Source organism: Pyxicephalus adspersus, chromosome 1 (genome assembly GCF_032062135.1).
Source record: "Pyxicephalus adspersus chromosome 1, UCB_Pads_2.0, whole genome shotgun sequence".
Taxonomy (NCBI): domain Eukaryota; kingdom Metazoa; phylum Chordata; class Amphibia; order Anura; family Pyxicephalidae; genus Pyxicephalus; species Pyxicephalus adspersus.
This window is the reverse complement of record NC_092858.1, coordinates 150,071,136-150,093,921: the sequence shown is the minus strand read 5'-3', so window position 1 is coordinate 150,093,921 and position 22,786 is coordinate 150,071,136. Positions and strand designations below refer to the sequence as shown.

At 37.2% G+C, this 22,786-nt stretch overlaps 1 protein-coding gene across 2 annotated transcripts in view; it reads right to left on the bottom strand.

Annotated features, from left to right (window-relative positions):
- P2RX5 (purinergic receptor P2X 5) overlaps positions 1–22,269 on the bottom strand; it is a 34,456-nt gene extending 12,187 nt beyond the window's left edge. For both annotated transcript variants that reach the window (XM_072431093.1, XM_072431101.1), the window contains exons 1-4: positions 22,106–22,269; positions 5,172–5,322; positions 5,020–5,091; positions 2,518–2,593 (exon numbers count right to left, since the gene is read on the bottom strand). In XM_072431093.1, the coding sequence (XP_072287194.1) occupies positions 2,518–2,593; positions 5,020–5,091; positions 5,172–5,322; positions 22,106–22,242 (436 nt within the window). In that variant the 5' untranslated portion in view covers positions 22,243–22,269. The remainder of the gene's footprint in view (positions 1–2,517; positions 2,594–5,019; positions 5,092–5,171; positions 5,323–22,105) is intronic.
- Between the last annotated feature and the right edge of the window lie 517 nt (positions 22,270–22,786).

The following is a 22,786-nucleotide window of genomic DNA, read 5'->3' as shown; positions in this document are numbered from 1 at the left end:
ATTTAACCGAAAAAAGTCCAATTTTAGGGCATTGTATTTGAGCAATCTTTTCCTTTCAGGTCAATTTATCTGATACCAATGATCTTTTTGTCTATCTGTAAGGATGACATTCTTCCCACTGGTTAGCAATGTAAGAGGGATTCTTCCTACTGACTACCATACTAATACGGTATACTGTTGGCTATAATTGAATAATTAGGATTCCCTAATAAAAAGGTCAAAAACCGTGAATTATTCTTTTTCTTTTACCATCTGCAGTTTGGCCACAGTCAGCTTATCAATAAACGGGAGCTTCCTGGACTATATTTTGTGTAACTTCCTCTTTCTCTGCTTTAAATAGATTCCAAATCACAAGGCAGTTGTAACTGGTATCTTTAATTCTGACATTTACTTACAACAAGCTTTAAGTCAAAGGCAGCAAGAAGCCTATGGTGTGTGTTTGGGATCATATCCCTCAATTTGTAATATTAAGTAAAAAGAGTTTGCAAATGGCTGATACAAATGAATCCAGGTGAACTAGGTCTCTACAACAATTCAAAAATGAATACAAAAAAAAAATAAAGTTATGAGCTGGTGAGCAATGGTTAGGGTTCCCTGTATGCACTTTTATGCCTAATTTTCAATTTTGATCTGTAATATTGTAAATCATAAAGGGAAGGGACACTACCACTCCAGAGGTGACTTTTCAGGCATTTTTATCCAAATATAATTATATTATATATACAAGTATACCCACTGCATTGCTATTTATTAGAGAAGCTACCAAAACATTGCTACCCATAGAAAGAAGACAAACGCAAAGTAATTGTCAATAAATAAATAAAATTGCAAAAGATGCTTCAACAGAAGAACTGATAACACACATTGCAACAGAGAAATAATGAACCTTGCATAAAAATAAAAATGAAAAAATAATCTTGCGTATATTGTTCTGTTGGCTTCTAAGTTTATATCATTACAGTCAGGCACTATGCCATCTTTGTCTCTATGCTTTATTAGACGTTTGCAGCTGAATATGGACAAACTAAAATGAATACGTTTTTACCAATTTCATTCTCACGTTATTCTGCCAAACAAAGAACAGCTCAAAGACTCTACCTTGCCAATTTTGCTGCCCTTGAGCTGTCATTGTCTCTTTATAAGCTTTAGATGTTATGTATTTCTCACATTCCTGGAGTAAAACTAAAAATCCTACCAATACCATAAACCAATGCCGGCTAGGGCCTTGTTCTAATCTCAGATCTCAGCTAGCTTCCTCCACTAATAGTCATAGCTTCCCGAAGGCTTCATTTAATTTAAAGAACAACTTTTTTTCGGTTTGGCAGACCTTCTGCTGTCTTTAGGTAATGAGCTTTTTATCATGTTTAGCTTAAAGGAGACGTGTAGTGTGGAAGCTGTGGCCAAAGAATACCAGCAGATAGCAAAGGGCAAGTCACTACCATTGCCTATAGGCTTTCTGCCACCAATATTTTACGTCCTACTAATTTACCATCTTGCTTCCTCATTTTAAAACTCCCTCCCTGACGACTGGTAATCTGATGAATTTGGGGGAAATATTCAAGGAACAGCAGCAAAAACATATCAACAGAATCAATGATGCTGAAGCAAAGAGATTCTTGCACCTCACATCTTTGGGTGCAGCTTCCACTTCAGCAAATACAACAGTGAGCAGAGCCATAGTGACATTGTCAAATCCCACTAGCAGTAAGAGACTGAAGTGTCTTTATTACACACTGCAGATATATAGCTATGAAAGACCTAGAAACTATGCTAATTTTCATATGAAAGAAACTGTAAAGTTACTGGATTCTGCTTAGGTTCATTTGTAATACACAGTATAACCCTACCAATCTAATATTTATTTTCAGTTTAGGTCAACTTTAATAGTTGTAGGTCCATTTTGGATATTGGAAGTGTCTCATTGTGATCTACATAAGCATGTATACACAGTGAGCAGGTTTGATATTGTAGATATATCACTTAGACATTCAACAAAATTAAAGACAGTTAAAAGCAGTCCTATACAAAGCCAGGCATAGTCTGCATTTGTTGGGGTTGGGTAACCTAACCCCAACAGAAACCTTAAATTTAGACCAAATAACCAATTTAGGGCTAGCTCTAGCCAAACTCTTTTGGAACTAAAACCCCATTTGGGAGATATCACCTTATTTCTGGTCCCAAGGCTCCAGGTCAGGCAATATACTTTTTGCTGTGTTAATTCATTTCTAGTTGCATTAATTTGTGCTATTTTTTCTCATGGTGCTCTGACCTATGATAAGCTACATTAAAAAATCCCTTCTTTGTTCCTTGCATTCAGAATTAATTATTCTGAGTTATGTTGTTCTCTATATTGCTCTTCTTCTTGCTTTATTTTAGTTTATCACATTCTCTGCTTTACTGCTTCATTAATGGATGCAATCTCCAGATTTATGTCTTCTACACGTTTAGCAATCTAATTTGGGCAAACACCAAAAGCCAAAGTATTAATAAGCTTTGTAAAATGTGATGACATTATACCATTGCCTGCAATGACTGGTTCACCCTCCGGGCAGTCACTGTCCTTTGTACACACGGCATCAGGGATTCCAGCATTCTGCACAAAAACAAGAGTGGACAATGATTTACTTCAAGCTGACGGCTCTTAATGGTGACAAAAAATAAATAAAAAACTGTTTGGATTACCCATAGCTACCAATCATTCATTCTTGACCATAGGCATTAATAACTATGAACTTGATTGATAGATGTGGGCAACAAACAGCACACTTTTTATAAGTGTAGGCTTCATGCACTACAAAAATTTGAAAAAAAAAATAAAAAGCTGTATTAAATTTCTGTTACATAAATTTATACACTAGATAAGATTAGATTCCTGCAATTCTATCTGTCATTAACGTTTACACATTAATTTCAGTTTATTTTATGTATGGTGGATAATTGTGTTCAGTTCAAGGTCAGTTTAGACAAACTGAAGCAAAAATTATGGATATGGAAAATCGGAGGTTTACCAGCAGACAGCAAGGACAGCTTAGGTGGGCCATAGACAGTATGATTTATGAAAAGAACACATAATGAGATCATCCTATATAAAAATCTGACTGATGTCACCCTCAATTGTCTCACAAAAAGTTTAGGTTACCAGAGGGGATTCTCTCTGCATCAATGGCATTTCTACCCTGCTAGTCACTGTTACCGAACACATTGGACAGCGTTTCATTAGGTGGTGGTCAGGGGCCATAGATATACGGTTTCCCGATCTGCCCCTTATAGAAATGGTCAGTCCATATCTATAGGTGTAAGCAGGCTTACTCAACTCCTTTTTCAAAGTGCTTTGAGAGATTATTATTATTATTAAACAGGATTTATATAGCGCCAACATATTACGCAGCGCTGTACATTAAATAGGGATTGCAAATGACAGACTAATACAGACAGTGATACAGGAGGAGAGGACCCTGCCCCGAAGAGCTTACAATCTAGTAGAGATCCCATTAATACTACCTCAAAAGCCTACACTTGGCATTCCCCTTTGCATCTTTGCATCTTGGGTCTCAAGCATGTCTTTGCTCACATTTCACCAAACCACGTTAAAACCGGGTTTATCTAAATTGTATTTATTAGTCATGCAAATGAGCCAACCTGGGATCCCCTCTTAATATAGGTTTGCATGGAAGTCCTTGTTAGAGTAAATGTATTACAGAATCAGGTTTCCAGGTGGAGTGATCATCAGATTTTTACATGGAATAAAGAATATACCTGAATTGGTGTGTAGTGAGTTTACATAAATTTGTTTTGTAAACAAATACAAATATTTCAGTTTCCAAACCCAAAAAGAATTTTGGAAGTTTTATATAGAACCTCTATTGGTCTCTTATTTGTGTCTAAATTCTTTCACTCCCTGTCCCACTGATTTTTGATGTTTGAAGTTACTAACCTTTAGATGCATATTTAGGCTAAACGTAAACCAAAACTTTTTTTTAAGGCTTTATTCATTTTAGAGTGAAAAAAAACCCTGATTGTTTTTTTTTTGTTTTTTTCTGTCCAGGTGGTACTACACTGCAACAACATGACACACATGGTGTCCCTGAACCAAAGGGTGTAGGAGATCTTGCAAACAGTACTAAAAACTAGCTACCATTAGTACATGTGTTGGAAATATTTTTTCTTCACTTGTTTCCTGTTGCCAGGAGGACTAGAAATTAGTAGATTTTTTTCCTAACAGACATACAGATTGCAATAACAACCTAAGAGGTTACTTTGCCCAGAGTTGAATTGTAAATTATTTGTATCACACGATTTACATTCTATTAAGTGGGCCAGAAGCATTGTAGACACCTCTTTTATATCAGCTTGGATGCTCATGTGACCACTGATATATTAAAGTATTTGTCCACCCAAAACCTTTCTTCTTAATTTGGATATGTTTAGGAAGGGTCAGAACTCAACTGTCAAGTTTTTTCTGCTATTTGAGCTTTTGATCCAAGATTTCCCTTTTCTTCTGTCCTTGATTTTATCAGACAGGAAGAAGGTATAATCCTCCAACAGCAACCCAAAAAAGTAAAATTGTGTTTCTTTAGTGGACTGGGAGAAGCATGGAGCCCTTCAAATTTAATCTTACTTCCTGTCCTGTCACTGTCCATGGTCCGACCTGATGGACCTTTGAACTACATCAGGATTTTAGATTCTTGCCCAAGAGGAACACATCTATCCTTCTCCGGTGATATTCATCCGATGTGTGTACATTATTTACATTTTACTTTTTTGGCTTGACATACACAAGGAAAATGACCAGCAAATGGGACTTTAAAGGTATGCACACAAAATGTGATGTTCCTCCTGATAAAACATAAACTGAAAGGCGTCAAGCAAACAGTGATTATTATGAAAAATTGTTTTTGTATTGGTCACATTTTTACCATTTTGTAATGAAAATGGAATTGCTACAGCATTAGAGGGATATGAGTTTTAACAGGATGATTTACTTTTGTTCGTTTTTAACCATATATATGTCTTCCTTACCTCACTACATCTACCTTGCCTCTGATTAGGGGTGACAATCAGGTTTGTTACCACGAAAAAAACATTTTCACCCTAAAGGAAGCATAAAAAAAGAACTTAATTTATTTCTTATGCTGGGACATTTTATACATGAAATGCAAATCTCTACTAACCTGTGGTGGTATGACATAATCCACCACATCCCAGAGTCTTGGCCCCAGTTCTGTGGTATTGGTGAAGGCAACTCCCTTCAATTTGGTAATAACAGAACTTTGTATAGATGTGTCAGTGTCTTGATAACCTTTTTTAATCACAAACACCCACCTGTAGAAATAACACAGAACATCAGATAAGCAAGCCACATTTTAATCATGTTCTAAAAAAAGACATCAATTTTAAAACAGATGCCCACAAAATACTTTATCATGGCTTTAACTTTATCTAAGAAGTGCTTTTCAATGGATGGTAATCTGAAATATGTATCTAGCAGTGAAAGCAACAGCTGAAGATTTGTGTGTACATATTGTAGTGAACACTGTATGGCAATGCTACATGCCAGTATTATTGTATAAGACTGTAATATGTTGGCTCAGAGTAAGGCCTAAACAAAGTTGTTCCTGTACAAATTTTGCAAATTGTGCAAATGTCATTGGAAAATTACCAGCGTGTCCCCAGTGTCCTTACTACAATTTATGATTTTATACAGTATATGGTACATAAGGAAACTTTGAAACCAAGTGTTTTTCTATTTGTGGATAAAAGAATTGTATAAAATCCCTGTTTTGTATTCATTGCTTTTTATGTGTGTATCTAGGAAGGGAAGGGTTATAAATCTATTTCCAATGAATTTTAACTCCATCAATTCCACAGTCACAAGTTGCCAATTTTCCCAATAGTGGACGTCCCAGCAAATTCACCCCAAGGTCAGACTATGCAATACTCAATAGACTTTACAAAAATACAGGTGCTCCATCTCATACTCTACAAACTTTGGTTAGCATGGTAAAGTTATTGACAGCACAACTAGAAAAAGGATAGCTTGTTTGGAACAAGGAAGGGTAAGGGTTGCCATAATTAAATAGCTTCTCTCTTAAAAAAAAATGGCAGCATAGCTTTGGTTGGCAAAGTTGCATATGAACAAACCACAAGACCTCTGGAACAATGGTCAGATTTATTAAAGCTCTCCAAGGCTGAAAAAGTTACAACTTCATCAGTGAACCTGGGTGATCCAGCAAATAAGGCCCAATGTCTTTTGGACAGATGAAATCATAGTTAAGATGTGTCCCTAATGCACTGCGACATGTTTGGGGAAAAAAACAGCATATCAGCACAAACACCTCATATCAACAGTCCAGTAAGATGGCGGAGGGGTGATGATTTGGACTTGGTAATGTACACCAGTACTAGTTCAGTATTGAAAATATTTGCCAAATAATAGTAAATGACTTAGCAGAAATCGACTTCAGGTTTGCTGGATAACCCAGGTTATTCAATATTGGTCTATCTTCTCCAATCTTGGGGAACTTTAATAAATCAGGCCGAATGAGTCGACCACAAACTCTTTTGTATACCAAAGTATTCTAGAGGCAAATGTGAGGCTACTATTATTATTATTATTATTATTAATATTTTCCAGGATTTTTATAGTGCCAACATAATATGCAGCGCCCTACATTAAATAGGGGACTATCTGTGTGACCAGATCTTAACCAAATTAAAATGCTGAGGAGAGACCTTAAAAAGCAAAGCATAAATGAATGCCTGGAAAGTTCATTGAACTGAAGCAATCTTGTAAAAATGAGGGGGCCAACATTCTTCCACAATGATGTAAGAGACTGATAAAGTCATACAAAAAAGGACTTTAGTGTTAGGGGACACTTATTTGTCTGCCATCCTGTGCTGTGCACCATCGCAGTATCAAACACTGTTTATTCTGTCCAGCGATGTCACTTGCAGCAGCAAGAGGAACAGCAGCCTTTGCTTTTCTTTAACAGTGCAGCCTAATGTACCTTATAGGCATCCCCAGCACATTCTTTAAGGCTGTGCACAACTGAAGGGGATTTTAGACGCAGATTAGTTCCTGACGCAATTCTGCACTGTAATTGGCTGCTAGGATTTTATAGCCTTTCTGCTCACAGTTCCCAGTTCCCATTGTAGCGTTAAACTAAGCTGATCTGCTGCAATATGTAAGTTTTACTGTTGCTTATATTGCCTGTTTCTGACCCTGCGAGTGTATGCTGCCTGGACCGACCTATTGCCTGTGACCCCGAACATGTCTCTGGAATCTTGGGACTACATTATTTATGGGCTCCTGGTTCTCTGCCAGTCCTTTGCTAGACACCATCCCTTGCGCACGAAAATCCTGAACACAACCATGTGTTGGAATGACGCAACCAGTCTCCCGAGGCTGAGCAGGGGCTTGTTATAGGTGAAGAGTGCAGCGTTAGATTTGGGGACTGGCATCTGGTGTGTACTGTTGCTGGACCGGGGCCCTTCATTTCCGGTATTGATTATAAGGTGGTTCCACAAGCTATTGAGTTATAGGGTATATGGCTTCCTAATTTTGGCATAATTTTTGGTAAATAAATAATGACAAACAGTGGAACCTGTTCTGTGTCAATCATTTTAGAACCTGCTAACGACCAGATGATTCTTTTTTATTGTCCTGATACATAAAACCTTAGAATTTTAAGCGGGTGTATTCCTTTCACATTTCTCTTGTTTCTCTTTTTTCACATGACTGTAGTGACAAAATGGAGATTAGAAATAGGATAGTCAGTTACTGATAACAAAGAGGTTTAACAAAGAGATATCTATTCCAAAATAGTAATAAACGCAAAATAATCATTTCCTTTACACCATGAGAAAATATGAATACACCTAATATATGACTTGGTCTCAGCCCAGGAGATGTCACTATTAAATATAGTCTTGGCACTGGAAGAAAATAAATTAAAATTCTGCAGCATTACCAGCTCCATATTTTACTTATTGCAGCAGGTTTTTGGACTCATTGAGTTAGAATGTAATTGTGACAAATACAGTATGGAGAACAGTAAAAATGGTGTATCAGAATCGTCAACATTATTTGTTTTATCTCAATAAAACCAATCAATAGATTGCAACAACACTAAAGATTGAGGTTTACATAAAGTGTACAGTATTCAGCTGTTTTAACTTGTTCCTGCAGAACCTCCATACAATTTATGTGTCTTAAACTTGGTGAGTTATATGACAATATTGGCTAATCTCACAAAATGATCAATTACAAAACCACAATAGATTGTACTTTAGATAGAAGAGTGTAATTTAGATCAATACACTGAGAACAATTTTCAAGTTATTTTCACTAATTCAGCTGTCCTAAAAACGGTAACAATATTAACACAATATTAACACAAGATAAAATGTGTGCAAATTGATATGTTAAAGGGATTGCCTGCTGCAAAAAATTTCTGAGACACAGACAGAATGCTACCAACACAGTACCAACTGCTACTTCATCAGTTACTACATCCTATCGGTCGCACTAGTATAATATTCCTGAGAAATTCACAAATTCTGCTGAATGTAAAACAGTGCATCATCAGATGCGGGAAGCACTAAGAGACAGACTTTTATTTTTATTACTATTAATAGATAGTATTTATATAGCGCCAACATTTTACGCAGTGCAGTACATTCTACAGATGGTGACACCGGAGGTGGAAAGGACCCTGCTCAGAAGAGCTTACAATCTAGGAGGTGAAAAAGTATCACACAATAGGAGGGGAGATATGGAATGGTTGGTGAGTACTGAGGGTTTTAGAAAACAGAAAATTTGAAAAGATGGGATTTGAGTGCTCTTTTAAAGGGGCAGAAAGTAGGAGCAAGCCGAATAGGACGAGAAAGACCATTCCAGAGTGTTGAGGCAGCTCTAGAAAAGTCTTGGAGCCGTGCGTGTGATGAGGTTATAAGTGAGGAACATACAGCGAGATGGTGGAAATGGGCCAGTGTCAAATTGTGCAAAATCCTAATCCTTGCATGCTATATACAAACAATAAATGGATTTTGATAGGGATGTTCTCCCACACGGTTGATCAACCATACTACACTCTCAAAGTTACTCTCCAAACACTACTTACACTAAATCTCAGGGTAATAATTAGAAAATTGTTTTTATACAAAACTTTGGCTTTGTCATAGAAAAGGTAGATGATTTAGGACTAGGAAATCTTGTGGGACATTTCTAAGGTGACCTCCTCGACAGACATAATAAGATGGAATCTGATTTTTATGGATTTTTTTGTCCCCATAGTGGAAATACTTTTATTTTAATATAATATTTTTAACAAAAGATTAGCTTGGCTCCAACTCAAGGCCATTTCAATTATACTTTTCTTAAATACAAATAGTTCTATTTAAGTTCCAGATATCAAATAGACATTACTAACATTATGCCATAATTGTGCACACAACAAATTTATATATTTTCTCCCATATTCCAATATTTCAGTTCCTCCTGCAGATGATAGGTTTCTATTACATTGATTAGGTAGTAACAGTCCAAGTTTATGAAAGGATCACTAATAGCTTCTGTAAATGTGATTGGTATCTAACGCCATGGCAGATAAGGTTTATTTTTAGAGTATGCTAAAGGGACATACATTTTACAGAATGTTACTTATTGTTTCTGGACATCTTTTGGATAGATTTCTTATCACATTCATACACTATTTTTGCCTTTTTCTAATTTTGTCACAAATGAAATGTATTATTGAATGCTCCAAAATAATGTTTCTATCTTTTTTCCTCTTATCATCTAAATCAGGGGTCAGCAAACTCCGGCCTTTAGGCCAGTTATGGCCTAGCTGGTAGTTCATTCGGGCCCAATGCCTCCTGACCGATCCAGCCTAATGCCGGCCGGCAACCCACGGCTCCGAAGCCGCGGGTTGCCGGCAGGTTGGCCAGGGGGCTTTAGGAACTACCAGAGCCGGAGCCTCTGGAGCTCCGAGCTCCAGTGCCGCCCCCCTGCAGTTGCTTCCCCTATTTACCGCGGCCGGCGTTGATACTTCCGCCGCCACGGTAAACAGGTAAAGCTCCATGAAGGTAAATCCCTCTCCTCTGCAATGCATAAGTTGATACTTCCGCCGCCACGGTAAATAGGGAAAGCAGGGGGCGTTCCCTGGTGGTGGGCGGAGCCATTAGGCCAGGTCCAGCCTAGTGTGCTCCCGCCCACCTTTTAAATGGCCTAGTGGCCATAAAACTTTGCCGACCCCTGATCTAAATAGTAAATATGCAATACATTATATTTTAAATGACTCCACTGCTCCCTCAACTACTATTATCAAAAAAGTTAATGTTTTAAATTTCTTGGATTACTACCTGGTTTTCTATATAAAAGATTAGAGGTATTTTTGGTGTCCATACACCCCTAAGAAAAGAGGTAATGTTTATTAATGAGATTAATGAACTGTATGCAGTTTTGTACATTTTATAGGGGTTGCAAAAAAAAAAAAAAGATACAAACAATGACACGGAAGGAGGAGAGGACCCTGCCCAAAAGTGCTTACAAGAATAGTTATATCTAAGACTGAAAACAGAATAATCATATCATCATTTACATCCTAGGAACCATAAAGATTAGTTTTACTTTTTGGTCCTGGGTGCAGTTATTTTTTTTTACATATCTTGGTCTCCTTATCAAATATATGTTTAAGCATTATTGCTGTTTTCTGTGTAGTCTTTGTTGGAGTTATACAGTACAACAAAAATGATAGCAAGTGTCAGGTTATAGATTAAAATTCATCTTCTCTCTCCTTGGACCAAAACCAAATAAAATGTGGGAATTGTTTACTTTTTTTGGTTTCACCAGATCCTTGATTTCAAACTTTACATTGCTTTAGTAGATGGACACTCTATTTAATATAAGACCTGAGCTGTGGGAGTTGTGGCCAAGAAAAATAAAAGCAGGTATTGCTTATAGGCTCCCTGCAGCAAATTATTTACCGTGTTAAGGTGTAAACTTTGCATCCTAATGTCAAAACTACCATAATGATGACTGATGACCTAATGACCAGTAACTAAATATTCAAGATGCAGTAGCAGTGATGGAGGAATCAAAGGTCCACAGAATGGAATGCAAGAAGATTCTTGTAATGCAGATCTTCATGTACAGCTCCCTCAGGCAAGTAAGATACACATTGCAGAAACACAGCGATGGGACTCAATGTTCAGGTACATTTCCATAGGTCCAATCAACATTTTTATATGTGAATATTTCTTTTTTCTAAATCTTTATATTTTGAGTGCAGTTGTTCATGCAGTCTAAAACCTATTTTTTTGACTTGATTGCACACATTGGGCCTGATTTATTAAAGCTGTCCAAATCTATCTTCACCAGTCTTGGGGGGCTTTAATAATTCAGAACCATACCTTATATCCAAATCTGACCAAAGTTCTAATTTTGTATTCTGGGTTAAACATCAAACTCACATCAGAGCCATAAGACCATAGAATGTCACGATAAAGGGGCATTTATCATACTGTCAATTCAGTTTCTCCATTGATATTGTCATTGACATTGACATTAGCACATGCATGACATTAGCACACATTAGAAAATACAGTACATTATTAAGAATTATCAATTATCAATTAGTTTTTTTCACATTTCTATGCACATTATTAGTTATTCTTTTTACCACATTTACTAATATAAACAAATCATCCCTTACAGGTTGAAAGTTCACTTAGCTAAGTGAAAAGCTAACTGAATAGTCCAAACTCTTTCAGTAAATCAACCCTTATGTCTTCATTAGTACAATGAAGTAACATGGAACAAAACTTAGTGACTAGGCTCAATCTAAAGAAATTTTGTACATGTAATGTCACTGTTAAAGCACTATTGAGATTATATTTCTGCACCAATAACTAGCGCAATAAACCCAGAATTATGCCAGAGCTCAATCTGAACTTCTAAACTGCACAGAGAATATTTTGTATATACGCTGTCATTATATATTTTCAGCTGGCCTGCTGGATGAGGGATATTTAAATGACTGATCAGAGACTGGAATGCTCTTCAATTCATAAAGAAATTATAAACAAATAAGGTATAAAATAACCTTACAGCTAAAAGGCCTGCTACACTGAACACAGCAACAAAAAAAGTATTTTTGGTCATAGTGGATTACTGAATATAAAATGCTGTCCTGTGTGTGGTCCCCAAGGCTTGGAGATTGGTACCGCCAAGTTTTTTTTTTTTATAATTTTCTATCTACCATTTAACTACAAACTGCAGTCTTTATAAGTAGGACCAGGGCTGTAGTCGCAAAAAAAGAAGAGGGGGCAAGGTACGTGCCCGGCCCACTACACGCGCGGAACCTGCGATCAGTACGGGGGACATGGTCTGTGGTTCCGGCTAGGTATAGGCACCTGTATACTCAAGCACAAAGGCTTGTAGTCATTTTACACAGATCCCTAAAATCAGAAGTCTAGATTTGTCCAAAAAACTAAAAGACCAATAACAAGTCTGCTTCCAGGATGTGATGACATCATTGTATTAAAACATTGATTACTATTTCAGGGAATAAAGTATGTGTAAACGTGTACTGGGGTTCATGTCTAATTAGGGCTGTTGTCCCTAAGGTGTCTGGACTGTATTTTTAAAACAACAGGAAATTACCTCAGAAACAAAAGTTCATATGTATCTCTGATGCCTCCTACGTCACTGATTTGCCTCATATTGCAAAGATACAGCTGCCTGAGGACTCTTTAGAATCCAACACCTGAAGGTGCTTTAAATGCTTAAATCCCACTGCATTATAAAAAAATTTTGTAGATCTTTATTTATAAGGGCCGGTATTGGGACTTGAGGAATTTGATGGAGAGGTAAGCAGTGAAGAGTTCATATTATTCTTTGTATTATACTAATAGAGCTGAATTGAAGATGTCAGAGTCCACATTTATTGGACCTGCACATATTGTCCTTGCAACTTACTCTGAGCTGTGATCTTAGTGACAATAAAATGTTGTTGTTGTTTACATGCTAATTTTTTTATTTTAAAAGTTGAGGTCCATGACTACGGCCAAAACTTGGAAGCTAAAGATATTTGTCTGATATGTTACCATATTGGAATGCTTAGTATGGGGAGGAGAATGTGTTTAAAAATAGGAGATATGGGACTTGGCCACAAATTCCAGTGCACAGAAGCCATTCATAGCAACACACTGGCTCCCCTCTTTAGTACCTTGTCCAAGTCTTTGGACTTTATGCTTGTAACTTCCAGCCTGGCTCTACTTAGATAGGCATCATATTTCTGAGATTCTGTTTAGCCTGGATGTGTCAAGATGTTAGGTATCATCTACCACTGGAGTGGATATAGACTTAACAGATTGAAGTACATTTGTCAAATATCCAAACTGCCATTGATACCATTAACCTCATTTTATGAAGATGCTGTCATGCTGATGATTTGGCTTCAATCGTTTATGAGTCATTGAACGTGAACAAGTAATAAGGAAGTCTAACTTTTTTTGCTGCATACTTAGGCAGCCAGGCAATGCTAACTAATCTGTCATAAACAAGAACTTTTATTTACTGTAATATAAAGAACAAATTGTATTTCACCTGTTTATGCTTTTCATCCTGGGCTACATATTCAATGATAGTGTACATCTTTATTTTCTGAATTAGCTTTTAGAAGGTACCTGTTTCTGCAGCACATGCTGATTTATTCCTTTTACATTTCTCTCCCCTATCTCCGTTTATTCCAAAAGCTTTTTTGCAGCGTTTTCCAGGGTTTGATCAAATAGAAAACAAAAATGGCAGTTGATCTAACAATCTGTAACTTCTAAGGCCCAATACACATGGAAAGAATTGTTTACTCAACAATGTTTGCCAGCACACTTACCGGTCAGCCTGCAAAAAACACTCAAGGTCTCAACTATTTACAATTACAACAAAAGTTCTAGTAGCATTAATTTACAAACATATTGTATGTGGAAGCCATGTTGCCTCATTAGGGCCTCTCTGTAAAGTATGCTTCTTAACAGTAAACACTAATCAGGGTTCTTTCAAAGGAACATACCTGGAGGCTAACCATTCCATCTTAAAGGTGCAGGGACACAGCAAAATCACATCACAACACAATGGCAACTTAACACCTCTGGTGTGTCCTCATACGGAACACAAAAAGAAAAACAAAATGGCAACCACTCTAAAACATCCTTAACTATCTTCCAAGGCTAGAGTCACTGCAAGAAACTATGGTATTTGCCCATACCTTGTGTGTACTGTGTGTACAGGTAGGCCCGAAGCTGAAATACAGAAAACAACAGAGGTGCAGGGGCTACATGACTGGGTGTTAAAAGGAACCAGTCATGAAGGGGTTTAAGAAAGAAGACCGGGGTGAAGAATAATGGTGGAGTGGTTGGTAAGGGTGTTTGTGCAGTTGAGGTCTGGGGAAGGCACGGTCTGTTGATGATGGAAGGTGGTTGAGGACTCTTCAGTGGGATGGTGTCCATGGTGAATGCATGATTTTGGTGTTACAACTGGTGGACAGTGAGGGGTCAGTGGATGGTTGATATTGGAACCCAAGGCAAAAGGGCATGTCTAGAGGCCAAAAATATCAATCCGTTGGACACATGGGGTGTGGTGTTTTGTTGGGGGGTTCCATCCCGGATCTGCAACCTATCTGGGTGTTTCTGAGTTTTGGGGGAAAAGTGAGTTTTAGTTGTTGTAAAATTATTTTGTTGTTACTAGGATATATTTTTATATATATATATATATATATATTTATGTTAATAAATGTTTTTTATTAAAAATCTTGTTATTAAAATGGCTGTCCCCAGCCAATTAGCTCTAAATCAGTAGTATGTGTTTTTTGGGTTCTAGGGAGAGGGGGGCTTTAGGGATGGCTGGGGTGGTATTGGATAGAATGGTGACATAGAAGCTACTCGGGGCATGTGTGTACAGACCTGAAAGCCAAACAATTAGGTTAAAAAATATGTAAATCCTGACAGTGATCACTTATCTGCTCCCTTTTAGCCTGGTAAATTGATAAATGTTTGTTATATCTGATGAGTACAACAAATACCATTTCATCCTGCAAAAAATTCTTAGGTTTTTTTGACTTGGAGTCAATACTATCCAAACCTTATTCTGTGATAGCATTATCATTGACATTATAGGCACTCATCCCTAAAACCAACAGCAACATGATTGAAAGTGGTCACCTGACCCTCGAAAAAAGATAAATGTTAAAAGCATTTTCAAAAATATTTTTAATACCTAGTACTTACTGATAATTGGAGAGTGTTTGAATATGTGTGGTTTCTATTATTTTTTATTTTAAGTGGAGTTAGAATTCCACAAGGATATGCTGTAATGTTCAAATAAGCATGACATACTTTTAAATGATGGTAGGCTTACCCCCTAGTATGCCCTTCCCCACCAATGTGGGACTAACACTACTCCTGTTGCTTAGTCCACTACCATCTCTTCTGCCAGTCTTCTTCCACGTCTGGTTTCCCCCGAATAATAAAGCGCCATTGTAACTCCAGTGCATGGAAACTGAATTTTACAACTTTCTGGCATAAAAAACCATATTACAGATATTACAGATTTCCGGAGAAAGATGTCAGTATCCATGATTTAAATATAACACTGAAAAAAAACTAAAGAATATTTTTAATAGAAGACAGCTTAAGCAGTTTTTTGGCAAAAGTCATTTTAATGTCTTTCCTGCTAAACAACCAAAATTAGAAAAATGAAGAACTTCACCTTTAAATATGTATTGTAAGTACAATACCTTTAAATATGTATTGTAAGAATTGTAAGTACATTGGCACAAAGAGTTATTGTTTAGGCCCCCTGAAAGGAAGTGCCAGGAGCAAGGGAATGTATTGAGCAAGGAGTAGGAGCAGGTAGGTAGGTAAATAAATGGGTGAGGCCTAGTAATGATTGGAGGAGATAAGAGGTGTAACAGTGGGGATATAGTAAAAAGATATATGTAGGGTAGATAAAGGGTGGAGGTGCCATTTAAAGCAGATTAAAGTCCCCCCCAGGGATGAATAGATTGTTGGCAGTGTATGGATTGTGGTATAAACTGGTGAGCCGGTTAACACTGGGATGGGACCTCAGGAGTGGAGATAGGTAACAGAGAGTGGATTCGTGCTGATAGGATAATCTGTTGGTAGCTGATATTGTTCCTGAGTCGTTGATATTTGCGGCCATATATCAGTGGGGTGCAGATTCAGCAGTCATAAGAGGTAAAGAAAGTTTTGTACGTTTTTTGGGACTTGTGCATCACATAAGATACTTGGTACAACTAATGTATAAGAACCTTAAAGCCAGGTTCACACCCAGCTCTTCGATGCTTGATTTTGTACGGTGCCCCATGGCTGGCACCATACCAGCTACTCAAGGACTTGGCCCAGCACTGCTGGTTCAAAAAGCTCCTGCACATTTGACAGTTGGCGGCAGTGAGCACTCACGCCGCCCCTATTCATTCCGTTTGGGGTTGCCACAGGGAGAAGTTACATATAATGTTTTCCTTGTAAACCTTAGCCCTTAGTTCCACTTTAGGTTGCAGGGCAATTCAATTAAACTTCAGTCACTGAAGATTTATGTTAAAGAGTGGCTAAGCATAAGAACTTCAATACATGACTGTGGCAAAACATAGCTCTGCGGATTTGCCTACTAACTCTTGCAAACCCAAACCTCAAAACTGTTTCCCACAAAAAAACTTTCTTCCCCCTCCCCTTTTGATTACCCCCACCTTGTTACACAGTAAAACACACCAATCATTGCTTAACCTCCCTAGCAGTTAATTTCTTTCCGGTTTTATATGTTTAAATGCGGTAAATTGTTTTGCATGAAAATTTATTTTACAGTATAATATTTTAGTATGAGTATAATAAAGTTTGAAACACAAAATCAATAAATTGAATAAATTAAAAAATCTATATATTTAAATTTTTTTTAAAAAATACATAATATACTCATACTATTATATATACTGTAAAATAAATGTTCTTGAATACAATGTGCTGTGTTTACACATATAAATTCAATGTATTGCATTCAATACAGTTATTTTGTATTAATTGCAAAACAAATGTATTTTGAATTTCCCGCCCCGTCTTGCCGGCAACGTACACATGCACCAACGTCACTGGGAACTCCCCGGTGACTCATCGGGTGCAGAAGCCGGCCGGAGGAAGAAGAAAGAACACAGAGATTGCAGCGATGGATGGCGCGGGACGCCAGAGGATCAGGTAAGTGCTGTATTTACTTACCTGCCCATAGGTTTACATACCCTGAGTGTGACTCGGGGTTACCGCTTTCAGCAACTTTTTTCTACACTCAGGGTTACCGCTAGGGCTTTTATTAACAAATATTATTATTAAATACCTTATTAAACGATATAAAATAATATAACAATATATAAATATTATTAAGGATAACCATTACAATAAACATAAATATTCAACTGACAAATAATAAAACATGAAACATTATAACAATAACAATACCTTATACTACTGCTTCCAGAAATATTGTTTTTACTGGTTGCAGGTCCTCGGAAGCCACCACTTTATACCTTTTGGGAACTGCACCTAAACAACAACAATTGCTCCCAGCACAACAATTGCGCCCATACTTCCAGCTCGGGAACAAAACTAAACTTTTATTGTGCAGACCCCATCAACAGATTACACCAACGGCAACCCAAAACCGGGGGCTCCATACCTTGGATGGGCCCCCCCAACATAATTATTACAACAAAGCACCTTCCCGAGGACCTCAACCGCCTACCACAAACCACCAAACCCCTCATACTGTATCCCTAAAAACCAAATAATGGGAGGGAGGGTGGGAAAACTTTCCCTCACTGCTGTCTCCTCTAAAAAAAGGCCTTCACTTCCTTTTTCTGACCCTTTTAACTTCTACAAACCCCTCCTCTTGTCACCTCCCTGTACCCCCCACCCCCTTTTGCACACTCTCGCTCAGAGAAATTAGCCCTCTGCTGTCTGCTCTCCTGTTCGCCCAGTCATGCCGTCCTTCCACTATACTATACTTTTCTCGCTCCCTCCAGGCCTAACTGGAACTGTAACTAACCATAACTTCTTTATTTACACTTGAAGATCACTATGTTTAACTGTGATATGTGTGCCTGGTAGGATAAAAGATTCCCAAACACTAGTTAGTGTCACCATACTGTCTCACATCCAAATGCAACTAAAACTGAGTGATACTAATTAACCTGTTACAGGACTCCAACTAATCCCAAAAATGACTTAAATGGAGTGTTAAGCCAAGGCTGTAATGAATAAATCACAAGTTTGATGGTCTCATTTGTTGCTACCGTACAATGACAACTGATACTATCTTCATTACGCTAGTTTATCCGGAGTATTATTTTATCCTAGTACTTTCCTATGATAACCCTCAGCTGTCCTTGGCACCATAGTATAAGTACACCGTGCACATGAAGTTACTGTCAGAATATGAAATAGTGAAAAGTGTATTAGATGACACAAAGGTCATATGGGCAGTAATCAATCCTGAAATAGAAGTGCAATTCTACAACACTGACTCATAATGGAGACCTGTCTTTAGAAATAATGATGGTAATTTGAAAATCCAGTTACAGGTGTAGCAAACCAAGATGACTGATGATTCAGTATTACTGAAATAAAGCCATTTAGTTGCTTGGTATACTAATATTAACAGGGATAATTGTGCTCAGGCCCTAATGTTGTGTTACTCTTTCCCACCTCAGCAAGATGAATGGGAGGTATGGGAACACCCTTTAATACCCATATTAATGTCACAAAACTATGATTTAGGGAATGTGCACACTGGTGGATTTGACCTTATTCCACAACATCCATATTACTAATAATGAATGCAACATTCTCAGGTGAAACGTGCAGTCTCAGCTGTGTAGTGCATCATTGTGGTACAAAAGGTGAAAGTATTCCTAGCAGCCTTGCAACTCCAGCAGGTCCAAGAGAATGACTGAATCCGCCAGATTTATTAAAGCTCCCCAAGGCTGGAGAGGATACACTTTAATCAGTGAAGGTGATCCAGCAAGCCTGGAATAGATCTTTTCCAAAATTTAAAACATTTGCTAACCAATAGCAAATTATTTTTAGGAAATTCATTGCTGGTTTGCTGGATCACCCAGCTTAACTGATGAAAGTATATCCTAACCAGCCTTGGAGAGCTTTAATAAATCAGGTCCAATGACTTTATGTACTAATGTATACAAAGCGAAACTCTAACTTCAAATTACAGTTGGACCTCTGTCTCTTAACTCTGTGTAGTACTACTTAGTACAATTTTAAACATCTTGACCCTGTACTGTGTTATTCCTGCTCTTATCCCTTGTCACATTGTTATGGAGGTTGCAAAAGATTCATCCTCAGGAGCCAGTCAGTGCAGGAAAGACAGGGACTAATCTCTCTACTCCCCTTACAGTATAACATAGTAATTTTGCTCCTCTCTACTACCATACATGGTTCTCATACTCTGCAGATTTGCTGTATATTATAGAGTGCAGGCAACCCTGTGTCTCTCCTGTTATCTGAAATCAGTACAACACTCTAACCTGTGTTAACACTGAAACCGGGAAAACCTTTGTTCCATGCCCTGCTCCCAAAAAGATTTTCAATAACCTTCATGATCAATTTTCCTCTGTCACTGCTGATAGTACAATAAATCACAAACCTTAGCTCTTTGTATTATATATGTGCTCTTACAAGCACTGCTTAGTGATCCACTGAGTGTAAATTTATCAAATGTCTGTGGGAAATAAACACCATGGCGGCAGAATACAAATTTCAGTAGGAACAGAGCATTTCTTAGCTTACAACACTGCCTCTCACACACTGTGTCAGCTCATAAACATTACTAGACAGGCTGCATTTGCTTACAGATCACCAAAAACACCTACACATGAAGCTAAGTGAATAACAAAACAGAAAGCAAACCGTTGACTGGCTAATTGCCTTCCGTACAGAAAAAGGACTATCTACAAATGCATAAAATGGTAAAGTAAGGTTGGAGTTCAGTATTATTTTTTATATTAGGTAGACAGCAGCCTTTTTCATTCCTATAGGAAATTCCACAGCCCCATGTATTCCTTCGAGAAACCATCTTTAAACATTTGAGTTTTGTATGGAAGATTGAGAATCTGTTTTTTAAGTCTGTCTGTGTCTCCCCTGGGGGACTTACTTCTGCTATTGGTATTGATGACCATTGCCACAGGTACAGACAATTAAAGTAAATCCAGGCTGTTTGAGTTGTTGCAGCAACAAGGTAAAAGAAAACCTAATTGAAAACCTATTCTGGTGGCAAGGCGGCAGGAGATATCCCCTTGTTTTGTTGTGAGCTTCTTTTACTTTTTGCTGTGTCTCTGGAACACTCATCGGAACAAAATAAAAGTTTTGGCTTTACATACACTTTAGTTCATTATGCTGGGCTTAGAATACTAAAAACATGGCAATCATTGTGAAAACCGTCCCAACTTACTAAGGCTGTGTAGCTCTGACAAAATGCATTGCAGAGTATCACATCACACAGTAACACACTACACACTGAACCTTTTTTGGCCTTACTAATACAGCCCATTCAGAATACATAGGGTTCCTCAATTCAATGCAATGTGTGACATCATGTGCTAGCACAGGTCAGTTTACACAATGCTGAAGCACAGAAATAATGAATGGTTTTTTTTAAAAATAGAGGATACTAATAAAACAAAATTCCTCTTAAAGCTGAGTGTAATTGTATATATAAGTGGGGTCCAATATCTAACCCCTATCAATAAAAGAAGCAGTAGGGTTGAACACAGCTGCTATGACTACAGCTGAACAACACACACTCATATTGACCAACCCTATAATTCTGCATGTGTTTTTTTCAAACCTTCACTGTCCGGGTTAGTCAGCTTTTTTGTGTGGAGTAAAGATTTAAACCAGAAAATCTGGTTGGATCATACTCCATTCGCACTATTTAAAGTAAATATATGCTAAGAATATTCACATTAAAATATCAATATGTGTTGAGAAAAAAAGGCTTTGTGGAGAAATTAATCTTAAAACATTAAATCCTAACCACTTTTCTGTGTTTTTCTATAGCAGAGACTTTACAGCCCACCAACTTTTTAATGTAAGGTACAATTTTTTACAGCAGGTGCTTTTAGAATCTCTAGTGATATATTTGGAGATGAGTTGCTGATCAGTACATGCAGCTACAGAGATTATTGGGGGCTTGTTTTAAAGTTATTTTGATGCTTATTAAATATATGTAAAACTTGTTGTTGGCTGTGGTTTGGGAAGAGGTTCAATTTAAAAACTGCTAAAATATGGGAATATATACCCGAGAATCTTAATTAATGGACCTCAGCATATCAAATGAGTAAAAAAAAAAAAATATATATATATATATATTTGTATATATCTCCTACAATTTATTTATGACAAGCATGTGCAGCTTATTGCAACAGCACATGTTAAACAGAAACAGTTAATTACTGTTGGAGGCATAGTGAGATAAGTGTTTCCCTCTCTCAGCACTTTGGACTTGAAAAAAACTGTAAATAGAATAATATATACATATGTCAAGTCTCTTTCCATGCAAAGCAGGACCCCCTTTTGCCCCTTTGTATTAGTTAGCATTCCAATGTAATTGCTTTATATTCTACCGTATTGTTTAAGCCCTAATGAAATAATTTGGCACTATTAATAATCATTTTATTATTTTCAAAATTTAAAATAACTCTTTCGGAACAAAAAGTCCAAAAACTACCAAATATATTCTAATAACCAATTTAATATATTTGCAGTAGATATGAGATATCACATCCAGTAATGATGTGCCATAATACAATACATTCTCCTTGTAATTACTTACTATTAATAACATTTAGTATATCATAACCTTTTATAGCCTACAATGAACTCATGCGACACTATATATACTATGTATGTGTGTATATATATATATATATATATATATATATATGACCTGACTTGCATATATAATGCTAACACATGCAATACTCAGCAGAGGCACAGAACACATATAAATATACAGCATAGAATTTGTCCTTACCCCACAAGATATGCCAGAATGGACAGCTGCACAACACGGAATAATATTCCCACCTTTTTGTTCTTGGCAATGACATATTTTTCAGTCTTATAATCAAAAAATGACATGAACAGTCCCTTAAAAGCGACCTGCCCCATTCTGTCTGCTTACATTGCAGCAGTGAGGGAGAAGAGACAGGAAGGTAATGCAGCTCTGATTCAGACCCAGCTTCTATCCTGAAACATGAGAAACAGCTGAGACTGGTGCTACAGCTCACTGTCTATACATCTAAGACATTGCTCAGTATACAGTGACTTTATGACTGCCATGTATGGGATCACTGCCAGGGTAAATACACAGCCCACATTATAAAAATCTTCATTCATTCTTTATTTTCAAACTCATTTTTTGTAACACAACATTTTTCAGACTTTTAAATAAACCAGCTGATCCGCCTGGGGTCTATTTAAAGCTGGGACCCATTGCAGTCCACTGTTTTAGTTTCACAAGAACTTCAGTAGGATGAATCACACCATCACTCACTTTATGGGATGAATCACACCATCACTGAAAGTATTCCTTTGGGGGTACTGGGTGAAAGTTCCCCCTTTTCCATTGGGTCCATTTTGAAACAAAGAGGAACTTTTTTTGTTCATTAGGAAAATTCAAACGACAGTAATCAGTTTTGAGACTTTACCTTTG